At 57.7% G+C, this 15,670-nt stretch overlaps 2 protein-coding genes across 2 annotated transcripts; both read left to right on the top strand.

Moving 5' to 3' along the window:
- The first annotated feature begins 331 nt into the window (after window positions 1-331).
- Window positions 332-4,625, top strand: PYGO2 (pygopus family PHD finger 2). The gene is made up of 3 exons (XM_047784440.1): window positions 332-654; window positions 1,112-1,161; window positions 1,833-4,625. Exons 1-3 carry the CDS (start codon window positions 552-554, stop codon window positions 2,898-2,900), a joined length of 1,221 nt encoding a protein of 406 aa, XP_047640396.1. The 5' UTR covers window positions 332-551; the 3' UTR covers window positions 2,901-4,625.
- Window positions 4,626-5,480: 855 nt separating this feature from the next.
- On the top strand, window positions 5,481-15,615 carry PBXIP1 (PBX homeobox interacting protein 1). The gene is made up of 11 exons (XM_047784439.1): window positions 5,481-5,567; window positions 7,898-7,984; window positions 9,819-9,945; window positions 10,203-10,267; window positions 10,336-10,501; window positions 11,327-11,566; window positions 11,681-11,704; window positions 11,961-12,043; window positions 12,152-12,283; window positions 12,919-14,162; window positions 14,623-15,615. The coding sequence occupies exons 2-11, from the start codon at window positions 7,934-7,936 to the stop codon at window positions 14,702-14,704; spliced, it is 2,214 nt and encodes a 737-aa protein (XP_047640395.1). The 5' UTR covers window positions 5,481-5,567; window positions 7,898-7,933; the 3' UTR covers window positions 14,705-15,615.
- Window positions 15,616-15,670: the final 55 nt, after the last annotated feature.

Here is a 15,670-nt window from a genome sequence, read left to right on the forward strand (position 1 = left end):
CGGTCCCAAGAGATGTTCGTGTCTGCGGAGGGGGCGAGGCGGGGTGGGATCGCAGCTGGCGGGACCCCAGACGCCGGGTCCCCGGACGGCCTGGGCCTCCCGGGCGCGCGCCCCGGCCCGCGCGCACCTCCGCGCGGGATGGTACCGCCCGGCAGCACGGCCGACGGCGGCCGCCTAGCTGGGAGAGGGCGAGGCGCGCTCCCGGGTGTGGAACGCCCCCCCCCCCCCAGCTCGCGCTATGGTACGTCCCTGCCCTCAAGCTGCTCAGGGGAGGGCCGGAGCCTCGCTCCCCCTCCTCGCGGCGCGCAGTGGTGGCTGCCACGCCGAGTTCCGGTTCCTGTGGCTGCGGCCGCGGGCGGGCGGCGAAGCTGGGCGGGCGGCGAAGCTGAGCGACCGTGTAGTTGGCGCCCCGGCTCGGCGCCCACGGCTCTCCGCACCCCGGGCTTGCTACCGCGCGGGGGCCTGCGCCGCCCCTGCCTCCGCTTCTGGGCCATGGTGCAACCCGAGGGCGCGTCCGACCCCTGCCGCCGCTGACCCCGGTCCAGCACTCCATGGCCGCCTCGGCGCCGCCCCCACCGGACAAGCTGGAGGGTGGTGGCGGCCCCGCACCGCCCCCTGCGCCGCCCAGCACCGGGAGGAAGCAGGGCAAGGCCGGTGAGAGAGCTGAGGGCACAGGGGCTGGCGAGGCTGACGACTCGGGACTTCGGAGGGAGGACTGGCGGGCGGGGGAGGTGGCGGTCCTCAGGCTGAGGGCCCTGAAGGGAGGGGAGACTCGAGCGAAAAGGATGCGTGGGTGAAGCCCTTCGGGGAGTGGGGGCCGGAGAGGGGGGTGTCACAGATTGCAGACCCTAGAGCTTGGAGGATCTGGAATTTAGGAGCCACTTGGGAGTCTGAGGATATCAAGAGTTGGGGCGTCTCCTTTAAAGAAGAGGTAGCTGAGAGCGTAGCCTCCAATTAGTTTTTGACGTTACACTTTTGTTGGTATCTGTGAAGTCAGTAAACAAAAGTATATTGAAGTTAGTAGAGCCCCTCAGCTCATCAGACTGGGAGAAAGGAGCTTGGGGAAACCTCAGGGAAACTTGTTTGTGTCTGCCTGTTACTGCTTTTCTAGGTCTGCAGATGAAGAGCCCAGAAAAGAAGCGAAGGAAGTCAAATACTCAGGTGAATGGCGATTGGTGTTGGGGGTAACTCTCAGTAGTCTCTTTGCGTGTTCTTTGCTCCGAAGAGGGAGGGGTCACACGCGTTCTGTTTGTGGTCCTTTCCTTCACCTTCATGACAGTTTTGGGGGTAGGGATGGGCATGAGCTGATTTGCTCAAAGGTCTTATCAGTCAGGATTAGAATTGTCCTCTCCCCCGTTTGTCCTGTCCTGGTTCCCGCAGGAAGATCACTCCTACCATGTACTGAACCTTTTCTCAGTGCCAGGGTTTGTGCTACAAAGTGCTTTAACAGTTTTGGGAGATAGGCATTGTCACTGTGTTAAGAGATGAGAAATCTGAGGTTTAAAAAGGTTCAATGTCTGTCAATCAGTTATAATTTAAAAAGAAGTCGAAAAGTGCAAGAAAAGGTTAACCATCTGCTCCAGGACCTTGCGGTTCCTCAGTGTCAGCTCGGTTTCCAGCAGAGTTCTGCTGCATTTTTGAAACCCAGTTACTGAGCTGTGCTGGTTCTGCTCTCTACTCTCTCCTTCTTTGTTGCATTCTAAGATCCATCTTGATTTTAGATCTGGGCTGGCCATACCAGCCTCCAAAATGTGCCTTGTGTTTCTGGTGCTCTCGTGGTTTGGCTCTGCATCTCCCCTCCATGACTCTCTTTACCTCATCTCTTCCCCCAGGGTCCTGCATACTCACATCTGACGGAGTTTGCACCACCCCCGACTCCCATGGTGGATCACCTGGTTGCATCCAACCCTTTTGAGGATGACTTCGGAGCCCCTAAGGTGGGGGGCGCAGCCCCTCCATTTCTTGGCAGTCCTATTCCCTTTGGGGGCTTTCGTGTACAGGGGGGCATGGCAGGCCAGGTACCCCCAGGCTACGGCACTGCCGGTGGAGGGGGTCCCCAGCCTCTTCGTCGACAGCCTCCCCCTTTCCCTCCCAACCCCATGGGTCCTGCTTTCAACATGCCCCCCCAGGGACCTGGCTACCCACCCCCAGGCAACATGAACTTTCCCAGCCAACCCTTCAACCAGCCTCTGGGTCAGAACTTTAGCCCACCCGGTGGGCAGATGATGCCAGGCCCAGTGGGGGGATTTGGCCCCATGATCTCACCCACCATGGGACAACCTCCCAGAGGGGAGCTGGGCCCCCCTTCTCTCCCCCAACGCTTTGCTCAGCCAGGGGCACCTTTTGGCCCTTCTCCTCTCCAGAGACCTGGTCAGGGGCTCCCCAGCCTGCCCCCCAACACAAGTCCCTTCCCTGGTCCGGACCCTGGCTTTCCTGCCCCTGGTGGTGAGGATGGGGGGAAGCCCTTAAATCCACCTGCTCCCACTGCTTTTCCCCAGGAGCCCCACTCAGGCTCCCCGGCTGCTGCTGTTAATGGAAATCAGCCCAGTTTTCCCCCAAGCAGCAGTGGGCGGGGTGGGGGCACCCCAGATGCCAATAGCCTGGCACCCCCTGGCAAGGCAGGTGGGGGCTCAGGGCCCCAGCCTCCCCCAGGCCTGGTGTATCCATGTGGTGCCTGTCGCAGTGAGGTGAACGACGACCAAGATGCCATTCTGTGCGAGGCTTCCTGCCAGAAGTGGTTCCACCGCGAGTGCACGGGCATGACTGAGAGCGCCTATGGGCTGCTGACCACCGAGGCCTCTGCCGTCTGGGCCTGCGATCTCTGCCTCAAGACCAAGGAGATCCAGTCTGTCTACATCCGAGAAGGCATGGGGCAGCTGGTGGTGGCTAACGATGGGTGATGCCGGCCAGGTGCCAGGGAAGTGTGTACGTTCCTCCCTGCTCTTGCAGGGAGGGTGATTGTTGGCCTGTCTGGCTCTTGGTCCTTGTTTCCCCTGGCTTCCCATCCCCATGGGGCAGAAACACAGTGGCTCCTGGGGGCAGAAAAGGAACTGAGGGGGGGCAGGCAGAAGAGCCTGGATCGCTCACTTTTCTGGAAACTTGTGCATTGAGATCTACCGAGGTCCAGAAAACCAAAGCCCTGCCGAGCAGAGCTGTTTTTGGTGGCTGTCTCTGGAGGCCTGGGGGTATGGCTGCAAGAGAAAAGAGGCTGGAGGAAGATCTGAAGGGCAGGGGCGCCCCCTCCGCAGACGACGGATGCCCCCAACACCTGTGCCTAACGCTTCTGTAGCCCCGCAGCTCCAGCCTTAGTTTTTGGAGTCTAATATTAAAGGTTTCTGGCCGGAAGAGTTGGGGTCTCTTCCCATCTCTGCAGTAGCCCTTTCATGGGTGCTGGGAGACAGCTTTAGGGAATAAATGGAGATTTTCCTCTGTCCTTCCCTCCCTTTGCCTCTTCCAAGACCCACCCAACTCCTCCTCCCTCAGAACCAAATAGCTTGAAGAAGCAGGAGAGTTCGTGGCTATGGCCGTTTCTTGGTGATTTGGGGCTTCGAAACAGTAGGTAAGAGATGCTGTCAGGACATATCCCCCTCATACCAAAGTCACTGGTCCTTTCCCAGCCTCTCTTGTGCTTTTTCCCTAATGATCATATTTTTGCCAAAAATTGGGATATGTGGTCTGACAGACCAGAATATTTGACGTTTAGACTGTCCTGGAAGCCTAGACTCTGGTTGTACCGCCTTCCCCCTTGCCCCTGTGTTGCACATTTTTCTCAGCGCTGGTCTTCAACTTTTGGCGCCCTTATTTCCCTGTCTCCCTGGTGGCTTGATGGAAAGAAAGCTTGAAAAGGCGCGGAGCCCTCATACCTCATTATTTCTCCTGATGAAAGCATGCCTGTCACGGCCTGCGGGTTGGGGAGGCATGGTGGGACCCTCATTGCCATGGTACTAAAATCAGTCCAGAGTCTGGATGTTTTTTGCTTCTCTCTTCCCCTGTTATTCTTTGTATCTGCTCGGGCGAGGTCATCTAGTTCTCATTTGTCTCAGCCAGGGTCCTGCGCTGGGCTTAGTTCTTATTTCCTTTTTAAAGCACTGCCTGCCAGAGAAGGGCCTTGGTCCTGAGGAGGACTCCCTCACAGCTGCTCCCTCCCTTACAGCCAGAGCTCACATTCCTCGGTGGGGTGGGGAAGGCAGGCTTTGGGGCATGGCCCCGACAGGAGCCGGGGGGTCCCTTGCTGGCCCTTCCCCGTGTGAAGAGAAGACACGATGCTGCAGAACTTGGCCTGTGCAGCATTCAGCCTTTGAGGCTGTGAAAAAGAAGGCAGTGGCCTCTGGGCTTCTCTTCTCCAGGGTTCTTCCCACCGGACAGCAGAGATGGCACCCCCCTCCCTCAACTTTGTGTTGTGTTTGTGGTTCTGTTCGCTCCTCTTCTATCTGTTGCTATTTTTGTGGTCTCTCCCATGGCAGCATTTTGTAAGGTGGCTCCTGAGGGGCGGGGGGGGGGTGGGTGTCAGCTCAATCCCTCTCTCCCCCTCACGCCACAACTTTTTCGATGCAAGTGGGGGTGGCAGAGATGTGGTGGGGAAAGTTTTGTACGGTTGGATTAATAAAATGACTTTGGAAAATCCAGATTGGAGCCCTTGCTGTTGATGTGTGTGTACAAGGCTGGAATGGGCCAGTCATCCCTGGGCAGGATGGTTGGGGGTGAAGATAGGTATCCGTGTGGGGGGGTGTCTCTGGAAGTGGGAACAGCAGAAAGATTCAGCCCTCTGGGCTGGCCCTGGTACAAACAGCTAAGCCCAGGGAGGCCTGTGCGCCCCGCCTCTCCCCCCTTGTCCCTGCTGTGAGAAACAAGTTTCCTTTCTGAGCACATTCCTGGGCCAGGCCTGGAGCCAAGCCGGAGCTTTGGCTCCAAGTTTTCAGGGGAGACAACTGTCTTTAGTGCTTGGGGGTTTAGCGCCCACAACCCCACTCCCCAGTTATTTGGGTTAGGCGGCGAGCGTAGCTCCAAGGGTGGGATCAGGGGCTGCCCCTGGGTCCGGAAGTTTTCATTTTTGGTACTTTTCAGGCCCCCCTCATCTTTTTTTTTTTTTTGTAAATAGCGGCATCCTTAAACAATCCGCACTGGGGCAGCATGAGAGTGGCCGAAGGGCTATTTCCAACCAGCAATTGGCCACTCCCCTCCCCCATCCTGCAGCTGTCTCTGTCTATCCTGGGACCAACCTGGCCCCTTGTCTTAGAGAAGCCACCCTTTGCCTTTCAGTTTTGGGTCTTGGCTCCAGAAATTCTTTAGACACTGCTCCCAGGAGGGGAGGTGACAATATTCAGTTTGCTGGCACTCCAGCCGTCCCGCAGGGAGGGGAACCAGGTTGCGGGGCTCTGTAGTTCCCCCTCCTTTCCCCTCCCGTGGCTCTCCAGTCTAGCTGTTATTGGCCAAAAGTTTCCGCCCCCTCAGGGAAGTTGACTTTCTATTGGCCGGTTCTAGGTCACATGACCGTCCTTTCTTGGAGCTGTAAAGCTGGAGAGGCAGCAACAAGTTCAGCGGAAGACTGAAGCCAGGAGCAGGGTCAGGTAATGCCCCGGCGGGAAGGGCCCATAGGGATCCCTGTGCGAGGAAGGATAGAGGTGAGGGGGGCCAGAACTCCAGCGGTTGGGCTCCTCCGAGGATCTCCAGAGCTAGTTTGTCGCTTCTTGGCCGGCGAAAGGGGGATCATGGGCGGCCGTTTCCAAAACAGGAACTTGCTTTAGGTCTCCCAGGCAAGTTTTTGCAGCCCTGTGTCATTTGCTCTAGAGGTTTGGGGGAGCAACTCTTAAGGGGGGTTGAAATCAGCTAGACGAGACTTTCCAGCTTTTTACGGAGGGTGGGAGAGCTCCCCCTTTAGTTGTCTTTTAGAAGTAGCCCAAGTTCCTGACAATCCTTACAGGGTGTTTTTGTTGAATCCTACCTGAATGAAAAGAAAGAGGAGGGGGTGGAGGTGAGTTTTCTTCCTAGAGGTTGATGGGAAGAAAGAGATCTGAAAACACCGTGGGCCAGGGTGGAGATTAGACAGCTGGAGGAACTTCCTAATAGGGCAGTGAGATGCTGGCTTGGGAGAACAGGGAGATCTTTTGGAATCTTGGGTGAACCCAACCAAGAGAGAGAGACCAACAAGTATTTGGAACTCTGAGTGCAGGGGTTCCGGACTGTCTCCTGTTTAGGTCTCAGAAGTGTTTGTCTTGTTGACCCAAATACCTTGCTGGTTTCCATGGAGACAGTGGGTCTGACATCACTGTGGTTACCATGGTGCCTGGTTCTGGAGGACCTGAGCAGGCAGTATACAGCTAAGGATAAACAGGGACTTCAGCCCAAGCTGCTGCCACTTCCTTCCTGCCACCACCTGTTAAAAGTCACACACAGCAACTGAGGATGGGGAGATGATGACAACTGTGGGGGAGGGGCTTGAGACCAGAAGGCTGCACAGTGATGGTTCTCTGGATGCCTGTGAAGCCTGCCAGGGGTGTCCTGTGGGATGTGGGGAAGTCATTGAGCCCTTCTCCTGTCTCCTTGTGGGGTGGGTGCATGCGTTTGGAAGGCATAGGTCTTGGGAGGACACTGTGAGGTGTCCTTCATCTGTCCTGGGCTTGGATCTTGACGCACAAGGGCCACAGGAGGTTTGTAGGGCACTGAGTAGGACTCACTTGAGCTCAAACAGAAGAGGGCAGTGTGGCGGTTTCCTAGGGTAGAAGTGCCATGCTTGTTCCCCAGCCTCACTCCTTTTCCCAAGGTTTCCTTTTAGAGTCTTTTACCACTTGCCACCCCTCTCACCCCTCAGCAAGCCGTCATTTAGCCCCTTCTAAAGGATCAGAATCTAAGACTCTAGGGGGTCAGCTCATCTCTCCCTCCACCATTGCCAGCCTGGATGGGGGACAGTCTTGGCCATGGATGAAGGAGTAGGTCACGATCTTCCTATCCTGCCTTGTGTCAGGCTTTGGAAGCTGGAGTAACTTCCCACTGCCACCTGGCCAAGTCAGAGCAGGTTCGCAGGGGGCAGGATCACAGCCCTGATTTTTGTCTAGGCTTTGCAGCCTGTAAAGTGCATTATACATGGTAGTTGCCATAAATCCCTCTTCCCAGTCACCTTCACGTTCCCTACGATGAAACTCTGGAGGTTACTAAGAAGGGAAACGGAGAGTGAGCGTACCAAGGAGATGTACTACTACGGGTTAATTCAGATGGAGTTAAGCTGTGCCAGTTTTTCTCAACCTTGGCTACACGTGAGAATCGTTTGGAAGGTTTTAAAAAAGCCCCGTGCCCAAGCCTAAGCCTGAGTCTTGAACCTGACTGTATCAGAATCTTGAGTGATTCCATGTGCAGCCAGTCTGAACTAGACCATATGGAGGACTTGCAGTGAGGGGGAGACTTGGGGCTGAAGGAGGCCATCGAGTCTTCTCTTCCAGGCCCTGGGAGAAGGGGTGGTGATTGTGGGGGAGCCTGGGGTGGTGAAGGGAGGGCTGGATTGTGCCTCACTCTTATTAGCTGTTCATCTTTGGCAAGTCAGGTCAGCCAACTTTCTGGCCTTCGTTTTCCCTGACTATAACTTGAGGGAGTTGGCCTGGATTTTTCCCAAAGCCTTTCTTTCCAGCCCTATGCTACTCTGTCCTTTCAAGGTCAGTCCCATCTCCCAGTTTCCCAAGGGCCCTTTTGGTCCCTGGGAGGGGCAAGCTTCACTGTGGCTGTTGGCAGGGTGCAATTTGCAAGGCAAATGCCGCCCAGATGAATTGAGGTGTTGGGATCAGAAGGCCTGGAACCAGGCTGGTTCTGGAAGTTGCTACCCAGCCCTTCGTTACAGTTAGAACCCAGCTGAGGCTGCTGTCTGCATCCTGAAGGGAGCTGGGGTCTTTAAAGGAGCCTTTCTCTGCAGGTGGCGGCCTGAACAGCCTCAGGGACCTCTGCAACTATGGCCTCCTGCCCGGACTCGGACAATAGCTGGGTGCTTGCTGGCTCAGAGGTAAGAAAAGCAGGCCTGGGAACCTTAAAAACAGGGTTCCTGCAGGGCTGGACTGCTTTCTGGGGTCTGTCCTTTTCCTTGTCACCTGCATTGCCTCCTGCTGGCTGTGAGAGGAATTCCAATGGCTGGGAGAAGTGGGGACCTGGACCATGCCTAGAAAGAAGGCATTTGCTGGCATAAGCTGGGAGAAGTAGGGGCAAAATTCTGGTGGGGAGACCAGCACAAGCAGAGGTTCTGAGGCAACAGTGGGAGAGCTGTGTTAGCTGAGGGGCCCATTGGAGGAGCTGGAGACGTGGGTCAGAGGGTGTCGAAGTGAGGTGGGGCCAGAGCCTGGGAACTTTTTTTTTTTTGTCTCTTTAGGGTCACATCTGCAGCATATGGAGGTTCCCAGGCTAAGGGGTCGAATCAGAGCTCCAACTGCCAGCCTACACCACAGCCTCATCTGCAACACCACAGCTCACAGCAATGCCAGATCCTTAACCCACTGAGTGAGACCAGGCATCGAACCTGCATCCTTATGGATACTAGTCGAGCCTTGAGGGAACTACCAGCCTGGGAACTTCTGGAAGGGGCCTGAAGGGCCTGGCATAGGCATTCGGGCCTCCTCCTGCTGGGAAATCACTAAAGGGCTTTGAGTGGAGGGAGTCAGGACAATCCCTGCCTTGGGCAGAGCGGGCTGCCACTGCGTGGGTGGGGTGGGAACAAGGTGAGAGTTTTTGAAGGTCCTACAATTCAGGTTGTAGTTGGTGGGGCTGGAGCCTAGGGGACTCCTGTGCCCCTGAAGCCACTGAGAAGGGGGCCAGCAGGCTGGGGGACAGAGGGGCTGGAGCAAGTTTGTCAAGGGCTTGGTGTATTAGCACTGCCAGGAGGAGAGAGGGTAAGGACGTCAGGTTTGAGTAAGCTGTCCTCAGGCTGATACTGGGATGGACACCATGCGCCTAGTCAGAACCTTGGCCTCCTGTTGGGGTGCCTTTGCTGACAGCTGGGGGGCCTCGGGCAAGACCTTTCACCTCTCTCTTCCCTTAAAAAGGGAGTTGTGATTCTTGCCTTGTAGGGAGGGGTCATGAGTAAAAAAGTGACTTAAAAATGGTGAAGAAGAGCTCCTGTTGTGGCTCAGTGGGTTAAGAACCCGACTGGTATCTCTGAGGATGTGGGTTGGATCCCTGGCCTCTCTCAGTGGGTTAAGGATCTGTCGTTGCTGTGAGCTGTGGTGTAGGTCACAGACTCAGCTTGGATCTGGCTGTGGCATAGGCTGGCAGCTGTAGCTCCAATTAGACCCCTAGCCTGGGAACCTCCATATGCCGCAGGTACGGCCCTAAAAAGACAAAAAAAAAAAAGATGTAACTGGAGTGAAAGCCTGTGGGGGATGTGGCTGATCCTTCGGCATCCAGGGGACTTTGTTCTTTTACCATCCACCCACCTTCCGGCCAGTAACTGAGTTGCCACTTGCGGGGAGGGAGGCCCTGGCTCTAGCCGGCCTCTCTGGGGCGGTGGGGGGGCATCAGGTTTGTAGAGTGATCCAGTGCCTTGGTCCAGTGGTGCTTCTCCATTTAATAGAAGCTTGGCCTTCCAGAGTACCCAGAGTGCCCCAGAGCAGCAAGTGAGGTTTAGGGAATGGGCCAAACACTCTCCGGAGCTGAGATGCCGCAGCACCAGCTGACCCCTGCCCCCTGCCCTCTCGGGCTCAGCCCGCTACTGAACGTGTCATATTCTGGTGAGATGTGTGTTAGGGTCCCTGAGCCGTACGGCTGGTCCCAGGGACCCTAGTGGAGCACCCCGTGCTCTTGCTGTCCTTCCTCTGGGACAGCCCTTCTGCTTGTGTCCCTTCCCCCAGAGCTTGCCTGTGGAGACGCTGGGCCCTGAATCCAGGAGGGACCCAGAGCCTGAGAGCGCCCCCCACACCCCTCAGAGCCCCTCCAAGGCAGCTGCTGAAGAATTAGCTGGGACTTTGGATGGAAAAGGTAACAGGGCCCTGCTGGGGGGGGGGGTGCAGCCACCTCTCCCCCGTGTTCTGGGGTTTCCCAGTTTCCTTGGGGAGAGGGAGGCTGGTGGGTCTTATTTCCTGCCTTAATGTCAGCTGAAGACCTTCCTCCCTCGTCCCATCCTGGCTTTGTCCTGCCTCTTCCAACCAGGACGGGGCCTGTGGGAGGCAGAGGGCCACGTGGGACGTTCAGCTGGGGGCTGTGGTATTTTTCCTGAGCCTTTTCTCCCGCCACAGAGACCCTGTTTCAGAGCGGGCGCTCTGGGTCTGGCCCGACTCTGCCAGAGGAGACGGAAGCCAAGGTGAGAACCCGTGCTGGGGGAGGGGAGGAAGGCGGGGACGGGCCTGCTCACGGCTCTGTCTGCATCAGGGAGGCCTGGAAGGTGATGCTTGTGGAATGGAGCCCCCTGGCCCAGGAGACACAGAGGCCCAGGGAGACTTGGAGGAGACCCCCATGATGGGAGGCCTGGGACCAGACACACAGGACCTGGAGGATCAGAGCCCCCCCCACAGCCTGCCCTCATCCGCCAAAACAGGTGAGAGTCTTCCTTGTCACTATCCTTCTAGAAGACATCCCTGCTGGGCATAGGCCCTAGGACTTAGTGGCTTGGTACCCTCTATATCATTGACTCCTCCCCCCCTTCCCCCAGGGGCTGGGAATAGCTGCAGGAGCTTGATGTGAGCCTGTGGCATTGGAGGAAGGAGGGTGCTTTTAGGGTGAAAGCTGCTCTTGTAGGAGTTCCTGTTGTGGCTCAGTGGTAATGAACCCAACTAGCATCCATGAAGACACAGGTTCGATCCCTGGTCTCGCTCAGTGGGTTAAAGATCTGGCATTGCCGTGAGCTGTGTGTGGCCCTAAAAAGTGCAAAAAAAAAAAAAAAATTCTTTTTTTTTTTTCGTCTTTTGCCATTTCTTGGGCCGCTCCCGCGGCACATGGAGGTTCCCAGGCTAGGGGTCGAATCGGAGCTGTAGCTGCCGGCCTACGCCAGAGCCACAGCAATGCCAGATCCGAGCTGCGTCTGTGACCTACATCACAGCTCATGGCAATGCCAGATCCTTAACCCACTGAGCGAGGCCAGGGATCGAACCCACAACCTCACGGTTCCTAGTCGGATTCGTTAACCACTGAGCCACGACGGGAACTCCAAAAAGTTCTTGAAGTTTATAGATTGGAAGGACTGATCTCCCGCTGCTGGACTGGGCAGGGGTGGTCATGGATGCCCAGGCAGACGTGGGTGGGGGTCTCCACGTGCCTCCTCCACCGTCAGGGCTGAGGACCTCCCTGTGCTTGCCTCTATTCCGCATCTCTTGGGATGTCCCATCTCTCCAGTGGCCTTACTGCCCTGTCCCCATCCCTCCAGCTTGGCTCAGCAAGGAGGTCCATGGCTCCAGCAGTGAGGATGACACAGATGTGGACGTGGAGGGTCTGCGGAGACGGCGGGGTCGGGAACCCAGCACTCCGCAGCCCGCAGCCCGCCCGGGTGTAGAGGACCTGGCCCAGGCCCGAGGCGAGGCCGCGGGCAGGGAGCTGGGCATCTCCCTCAACATGTGGTTCCTCGGGGCCCTGGTTCTGTTGGGTCTGGGCATCCTCCTCTTCTCTGGTGAGCCATCCCTCCCCTGCTGGGGCCTCTCCTCTGGCCCCTTCTGCCTCCTGCTGTCCTTTGCCCAACCCCCCCACTGAGGGCCTGACCTGCCTCCTCTGTCTCCCTTTTTAGGTGGCCTTTCAGATTCAGAAAGTGGTGAGTGAGGACAGGTCCTGGCTGGTTCATGTCTGTCCCCTCCCAGCCCTGAGGGAGGTGATGGGTGGTTCTCTGGGTCTGGAGTAGAGATGCTGGGGGCCGTGCTTGTGGGTGGGCTCTGTGAAAGGCCTTGTCATCTCTTCAAGGTGACCCTTGACCCTTTAACCTCACTTGACCTCTCAGCTGCAGGGAGGGTCGGGGCAGGAGGGGGCTCTGTGTGCCCTGAGGCCGGTGTCAGGATTTCACTTTCCCACAGGGCCAGTGGAGGAAGCGGACCTGCAGGTCTTCCCAGATACCGGCTCAGATACTGAGATACTGGAGGCTGTGGGGGATGGGCAGGCATGTGTGACTGTCTCCCTGGGTGTGGGGGGCCTGGTGGGAGAGATTCGGGGCTGCCTGGCCTGTGGGGCCATGGGGGGGGGGGGTCACTGGCTCTTTTGTCCTCAGGATGGGTTAAAGCAGCAGTTGCAGGCCTCGGCGCCCCCTGACAGCGTCCCCAGCCTGCAGAACATGGCCCTTCTGCTGGACAGGCTGGCCAAGGAGAACCAGGACATCCGGCTGCTGCAGGCCCAGCTGCAGGTGGGCATAAGCGAAGGGGGGCCCCAGGCCGACCCCTTAGGCCAGGTGCCTCTTCTAGCCTCCTCCCCTCAAACAAGTTTCCTGTATTCACTCCCCTACCTCGACCCCCTTCCTTTCTCACCTCAGTCAGCTTCCTGGTTCTGTTTATGTCACACATGCTAAGGTGTAGGCCACGACTGGCCTCCCTGCTTTGTATGGCATGCTGCCCTTGCTTCCTTGGCATGGTCTGCCTCGAGCATTGTGTAGAGAAGGATTTGAAGAACATGCCAAGGTTCAATGGGAAAGAAGGGCTGTGATCGATTAATAATGTCTGCTCTGGGTATGGGAGGTGGAAATAGGGCCACAAGAGCCACATCTTGGCCAGATATCTTTAGGTGCATTGAAGAAGTGTGTGCTTAGAAAAGGACACAGAAACTGAGGCCTGTGGTGGAATTTGGGGATCCCAGGGTCTGGTGAAGGGTGCAGCTAGGAAGGAGGACAAGAACCAAATTCTCTGAGTGTCCAGGCCATAAGGGGGCTTGGGCCCCCTGCCCACTATAACCGAATGGAATTAGGGTAGAAGGCACTGGGTCCATCCTGACATCCTGACCAGGACCCCTCCTTGTGCCCTCCCTCCATCCCTACCCTCATTCCAGGCCCAGAAGGAAGAACTTCAGAGCCTGATGCATCAGCCCAAAGGGCTAGAAGAGGAGAATGCCCGGCTCCGAGGGGCCCTAGAGCAGGGCGAGGCCTCCCAGCGGGCCCTGGAGTCGGAGCTGCAGCAGCTGCGAGCCCAGCTCCAGGGGCTGGAGGCCGACTGCGTTCCGGGCACAGATGGGGTGTGCCTCCGCTGGGGCAGAGGCCCTCAGGCTGGCAAGATCACCAAGGAGCAAGGCCCTAGGGGGCAGGAGCAAGGCCCTAGGGGGCAGGAGCCACGCCCTGGCTTCCTGGAGCAGAAGGAACAGCTAGAGGCTGAGGCCCAGGCGTTAAGGCAAGAGTTGGAGAGGCAGCGGCGGGTGCTGGGGTCTGTGCAGCAGGACCTGGAGCGGAGCTTGAGGGATGCAGGCTTGAGGGATGCGGGCCTGGCTGAGCTGGGCCACAAACTGGTCCAGAAGCTGCAAGGCCTGGAGAACTGGGGCCAGCTCCCTGGGGTCCCTGCTAATGTCTCAGAGGCCTGGCGTCAGGAGCCTCACTTCCACAGTTCCAGAGAGCGGAGTGGAAAGGAAAAGTGGTGGGATGGTCAGAGGGACCGGAAAACGGAGCGCTGGAAACACAAGAAGGAGCAATCTGGCTGGGAAAAGAAGAAGAGCTGGGGGGGTGAGGAGGACAAGGAGCTGGCAGGGCGGGGGAAGGAGGGAAAGCCTGGGGTGGAGGAGTGGGCTGGCAAGAAGGATGGAAAGCGTCAGGGTTCCAAGGAGGCCCCCAGGAAGAGTGGGAGCCCCCCCTCCTCCTCAGAGGGGCAGAAGCATCCTCGGTGGAAGGAAGGGGCTAAAGACAGGCCCGACCCCCTGTCACCCTGGGCAGAGCTGTCGAGGCACAAGTACCGGGCCCCCCAGGGCTGCTCGGGTGTGCAGGAGTGTGCTCGGCAGGAGGGCCTAGCCTTCTTCGGCACCGAGCTTGCCCCAGTGCGACAACAGGAGCTGGCCTCTCTGCTGAGGACGTACCTGGAGCGGCTGCCTTGGGCTGGGCAGCTGACCAAGGAGCTGCCCCTCTCTCCTGCTTACTTTGGTGAGGATGGCATCTTCCGCCACGACCGCCTCCGCTTCCGGGACTTTGTGGATGCTTTGGAGGACAGCCTGGAGGAGGTGGCAGTGAGACAGACAGGTGATGATGATGAGGTGGATGACTTTGAGGACTTCATCTTCAGCCACTTCTTTGGAGACAAAGCCCTGAAGAAGAGGTGGGCAGCCCTGGGGGGATTGGGTCAGTGGGACGGGGCTGGAGGCCGGAGGTGGTGGTGGGCCTGAGTTGGGGGTCTTCAGTTTGAGGTTTGAGCTCTGCTTTTTGGTCTCCCCTCCCCCTACCAGCCGATACTGGCTTTGCTTGGGGGCAGGAAGCTATCTGCTCACCCCAGAGTGGTCCTGGGGAGTTCCCTGTTGGGCTAGGGGAAATTTCCCTCCCAAGTTGCCCTGTACTGCCCATTCCTGCATAGCCCGGGGAGCACGCATCCCACCTTCCTGCCCAACTTTAGCCTTTGTCCCCAGAGATCCTGTCTGGCCACACGCCCCTCCCCGCCACGTGGTTGATGGTGGCTGCCTGTGTTGCCTCCCTCTGGAAGAATAAGGTCCCCTCTCAGGGAGGCCCTTATCACATTGTTTTCTAAAGGCCTCTTCCTGCCCCCGCCCCATGCCTCCCCACAGGTCTGGGAAGAAGGACAAACATTTGCGGAACCCCAGAGTTGTGGGGCCCAGGGAGGAGCACAGCCACCACCGCCGAGGCTGAGGCCCCCTGTGTTATCTGTCCTCTGGGAACCGTTAAACTGCCACCTCCCCCAGCTCCCCTGGCTCTTTCGGTGTCCTTGGATCTCCTTCACAGAGGAGAGCAAAGAAATCACCCAGCCCTGCACGGATACCACTTTCGCTAAGGAAAAAAACCTTAGCTGGACCGGCCTTGCTGTCTATGCAAATGCATGCAAATGCTCAGGGCCCTGGGCCTGGACTCTTGCAGCCTGATTGTGTGAAGTGGGGGGTGGGGGTAGAGGAGTGGGGGCGATTCTGATTCTGAAGCCAAAGAGCTTTCCTCCTCCTGTGTGTGTGTGTGGGGGGGTGGGGGCAGCCCAGAGTGGGCCCCTTGGCTGTACCCATTGACCTGTGCCCCCTGGGACTTGACTCGCCTTGCTGGCTGGAGGCCCAGCATCAGGGCTTCCCCTGGGGTTTTGTGAGATTTGGAAAGAGCTCTCCCCTGGGGGAAGAAGTGCCCCTTTTGGCCCAGTTCTTCACGTGGCCTCACCTCCCCATGTGAACTGTAGACTCAGATCCCAGTAAAATGCTTTTGGAGCTGTGACACTGTGTGGGGGCGCCGTCACTTGGGACACCAACGCCCACCACCTCGTAGGCACTGGTACTCACCTCCCATGTACTCCTCTCCCTGTCACCTCCCCCTCTCTGCAAGCCTCAGGCCCTCTGGGCTGGAACTCTGCATTTTGCTCACAGCTACCTTGGCTGCACCCCTGGGAGATGTAGACATAGCGACCTAGCAACATAGCGAGTGGGTTTTGGAGTCTGAGCCTCTGGCTCAAGTCCAGGCTGAGTGATTGTGGGCAAGTTGATCTCTGGGAGCCTTGGGTTTCTACTCCTCAAAAAAGGAGATTGAGGGGCTGGGGGAAGAGATTAAATAAAACAACATAAACAAAATGCCTGTCCCGTATTTCGCTCCCTTGTGGGTGTGGAGGACGGAGGAGAGGGAGCC

Source organism: Phacochoerus africanus, chromosome 6 (assembly GCF_016906955.1).
Source record: "Phacochoerus africanus isolate WHEZ1 chromosome 6, ROS_Pafr_v1, whole genome shotgun sequence".
Classification (NCBI taxonomy): domain Eukaryota; kingdom Metazoa; phylum Chordata; class Mammalia; order Artiodactyla; family Suidae; genus Phacochoerus; species Phacochoerus africanus.

What these genes read in the sequence shown, in the direction of transcription:
- PYGO2 (XM_047784440.1), top strand. Translation starts at nt 552, where the DNA reads ATGGCCGCCTCGGCGCCGCCCCCACCGGACAAGCTGGAGGGTGGTGGC. An exon ending in GAGGAAGCAGGGCAAGGCCG is followed by an intron (nt 655 to 1,111) that starts GTGAGAGAGCTG and finishes CTGCTTTTCTAG; the next exon opens with GTCTGCAGATGAAGAGCCCA. An exon ending in GAAGGAAGTCAAATACTCAG is followed by an intron (nt 1,162 to 1,832) that starts GTGAATGGCGAT and finishes CTCTTCCCCCAG; the next exon opens with GGTCCTGCATACTCACATCT.
- PBXIP1 (XM_047784439.1), top strand. Translation starts at nt 7,934, where the DNA reads ATGGCCTCCTGCCCGGACTCGGACAATAGCTGGGTGCTTGCTGGCTCA. An exon ending in GGGTGCTTGCTGGCTCAGAG is followed by an intron (nt 7,985 to 9,818) that starts GTAAGAAAAGCA and finishes CCCTTCCCCCAG; the next exon opens with AGCTTGCCTGTGGAGACGCT. An exon ending in GGGCATCCTCCTCTTCTCTG is followed by an intron (nt 11,567 to 11,680) that starts GTGAGCCATCCC and finishes CTCCCTTTTTAG; the next exon opens with GTGGCCTTTCAGATTCAGAA.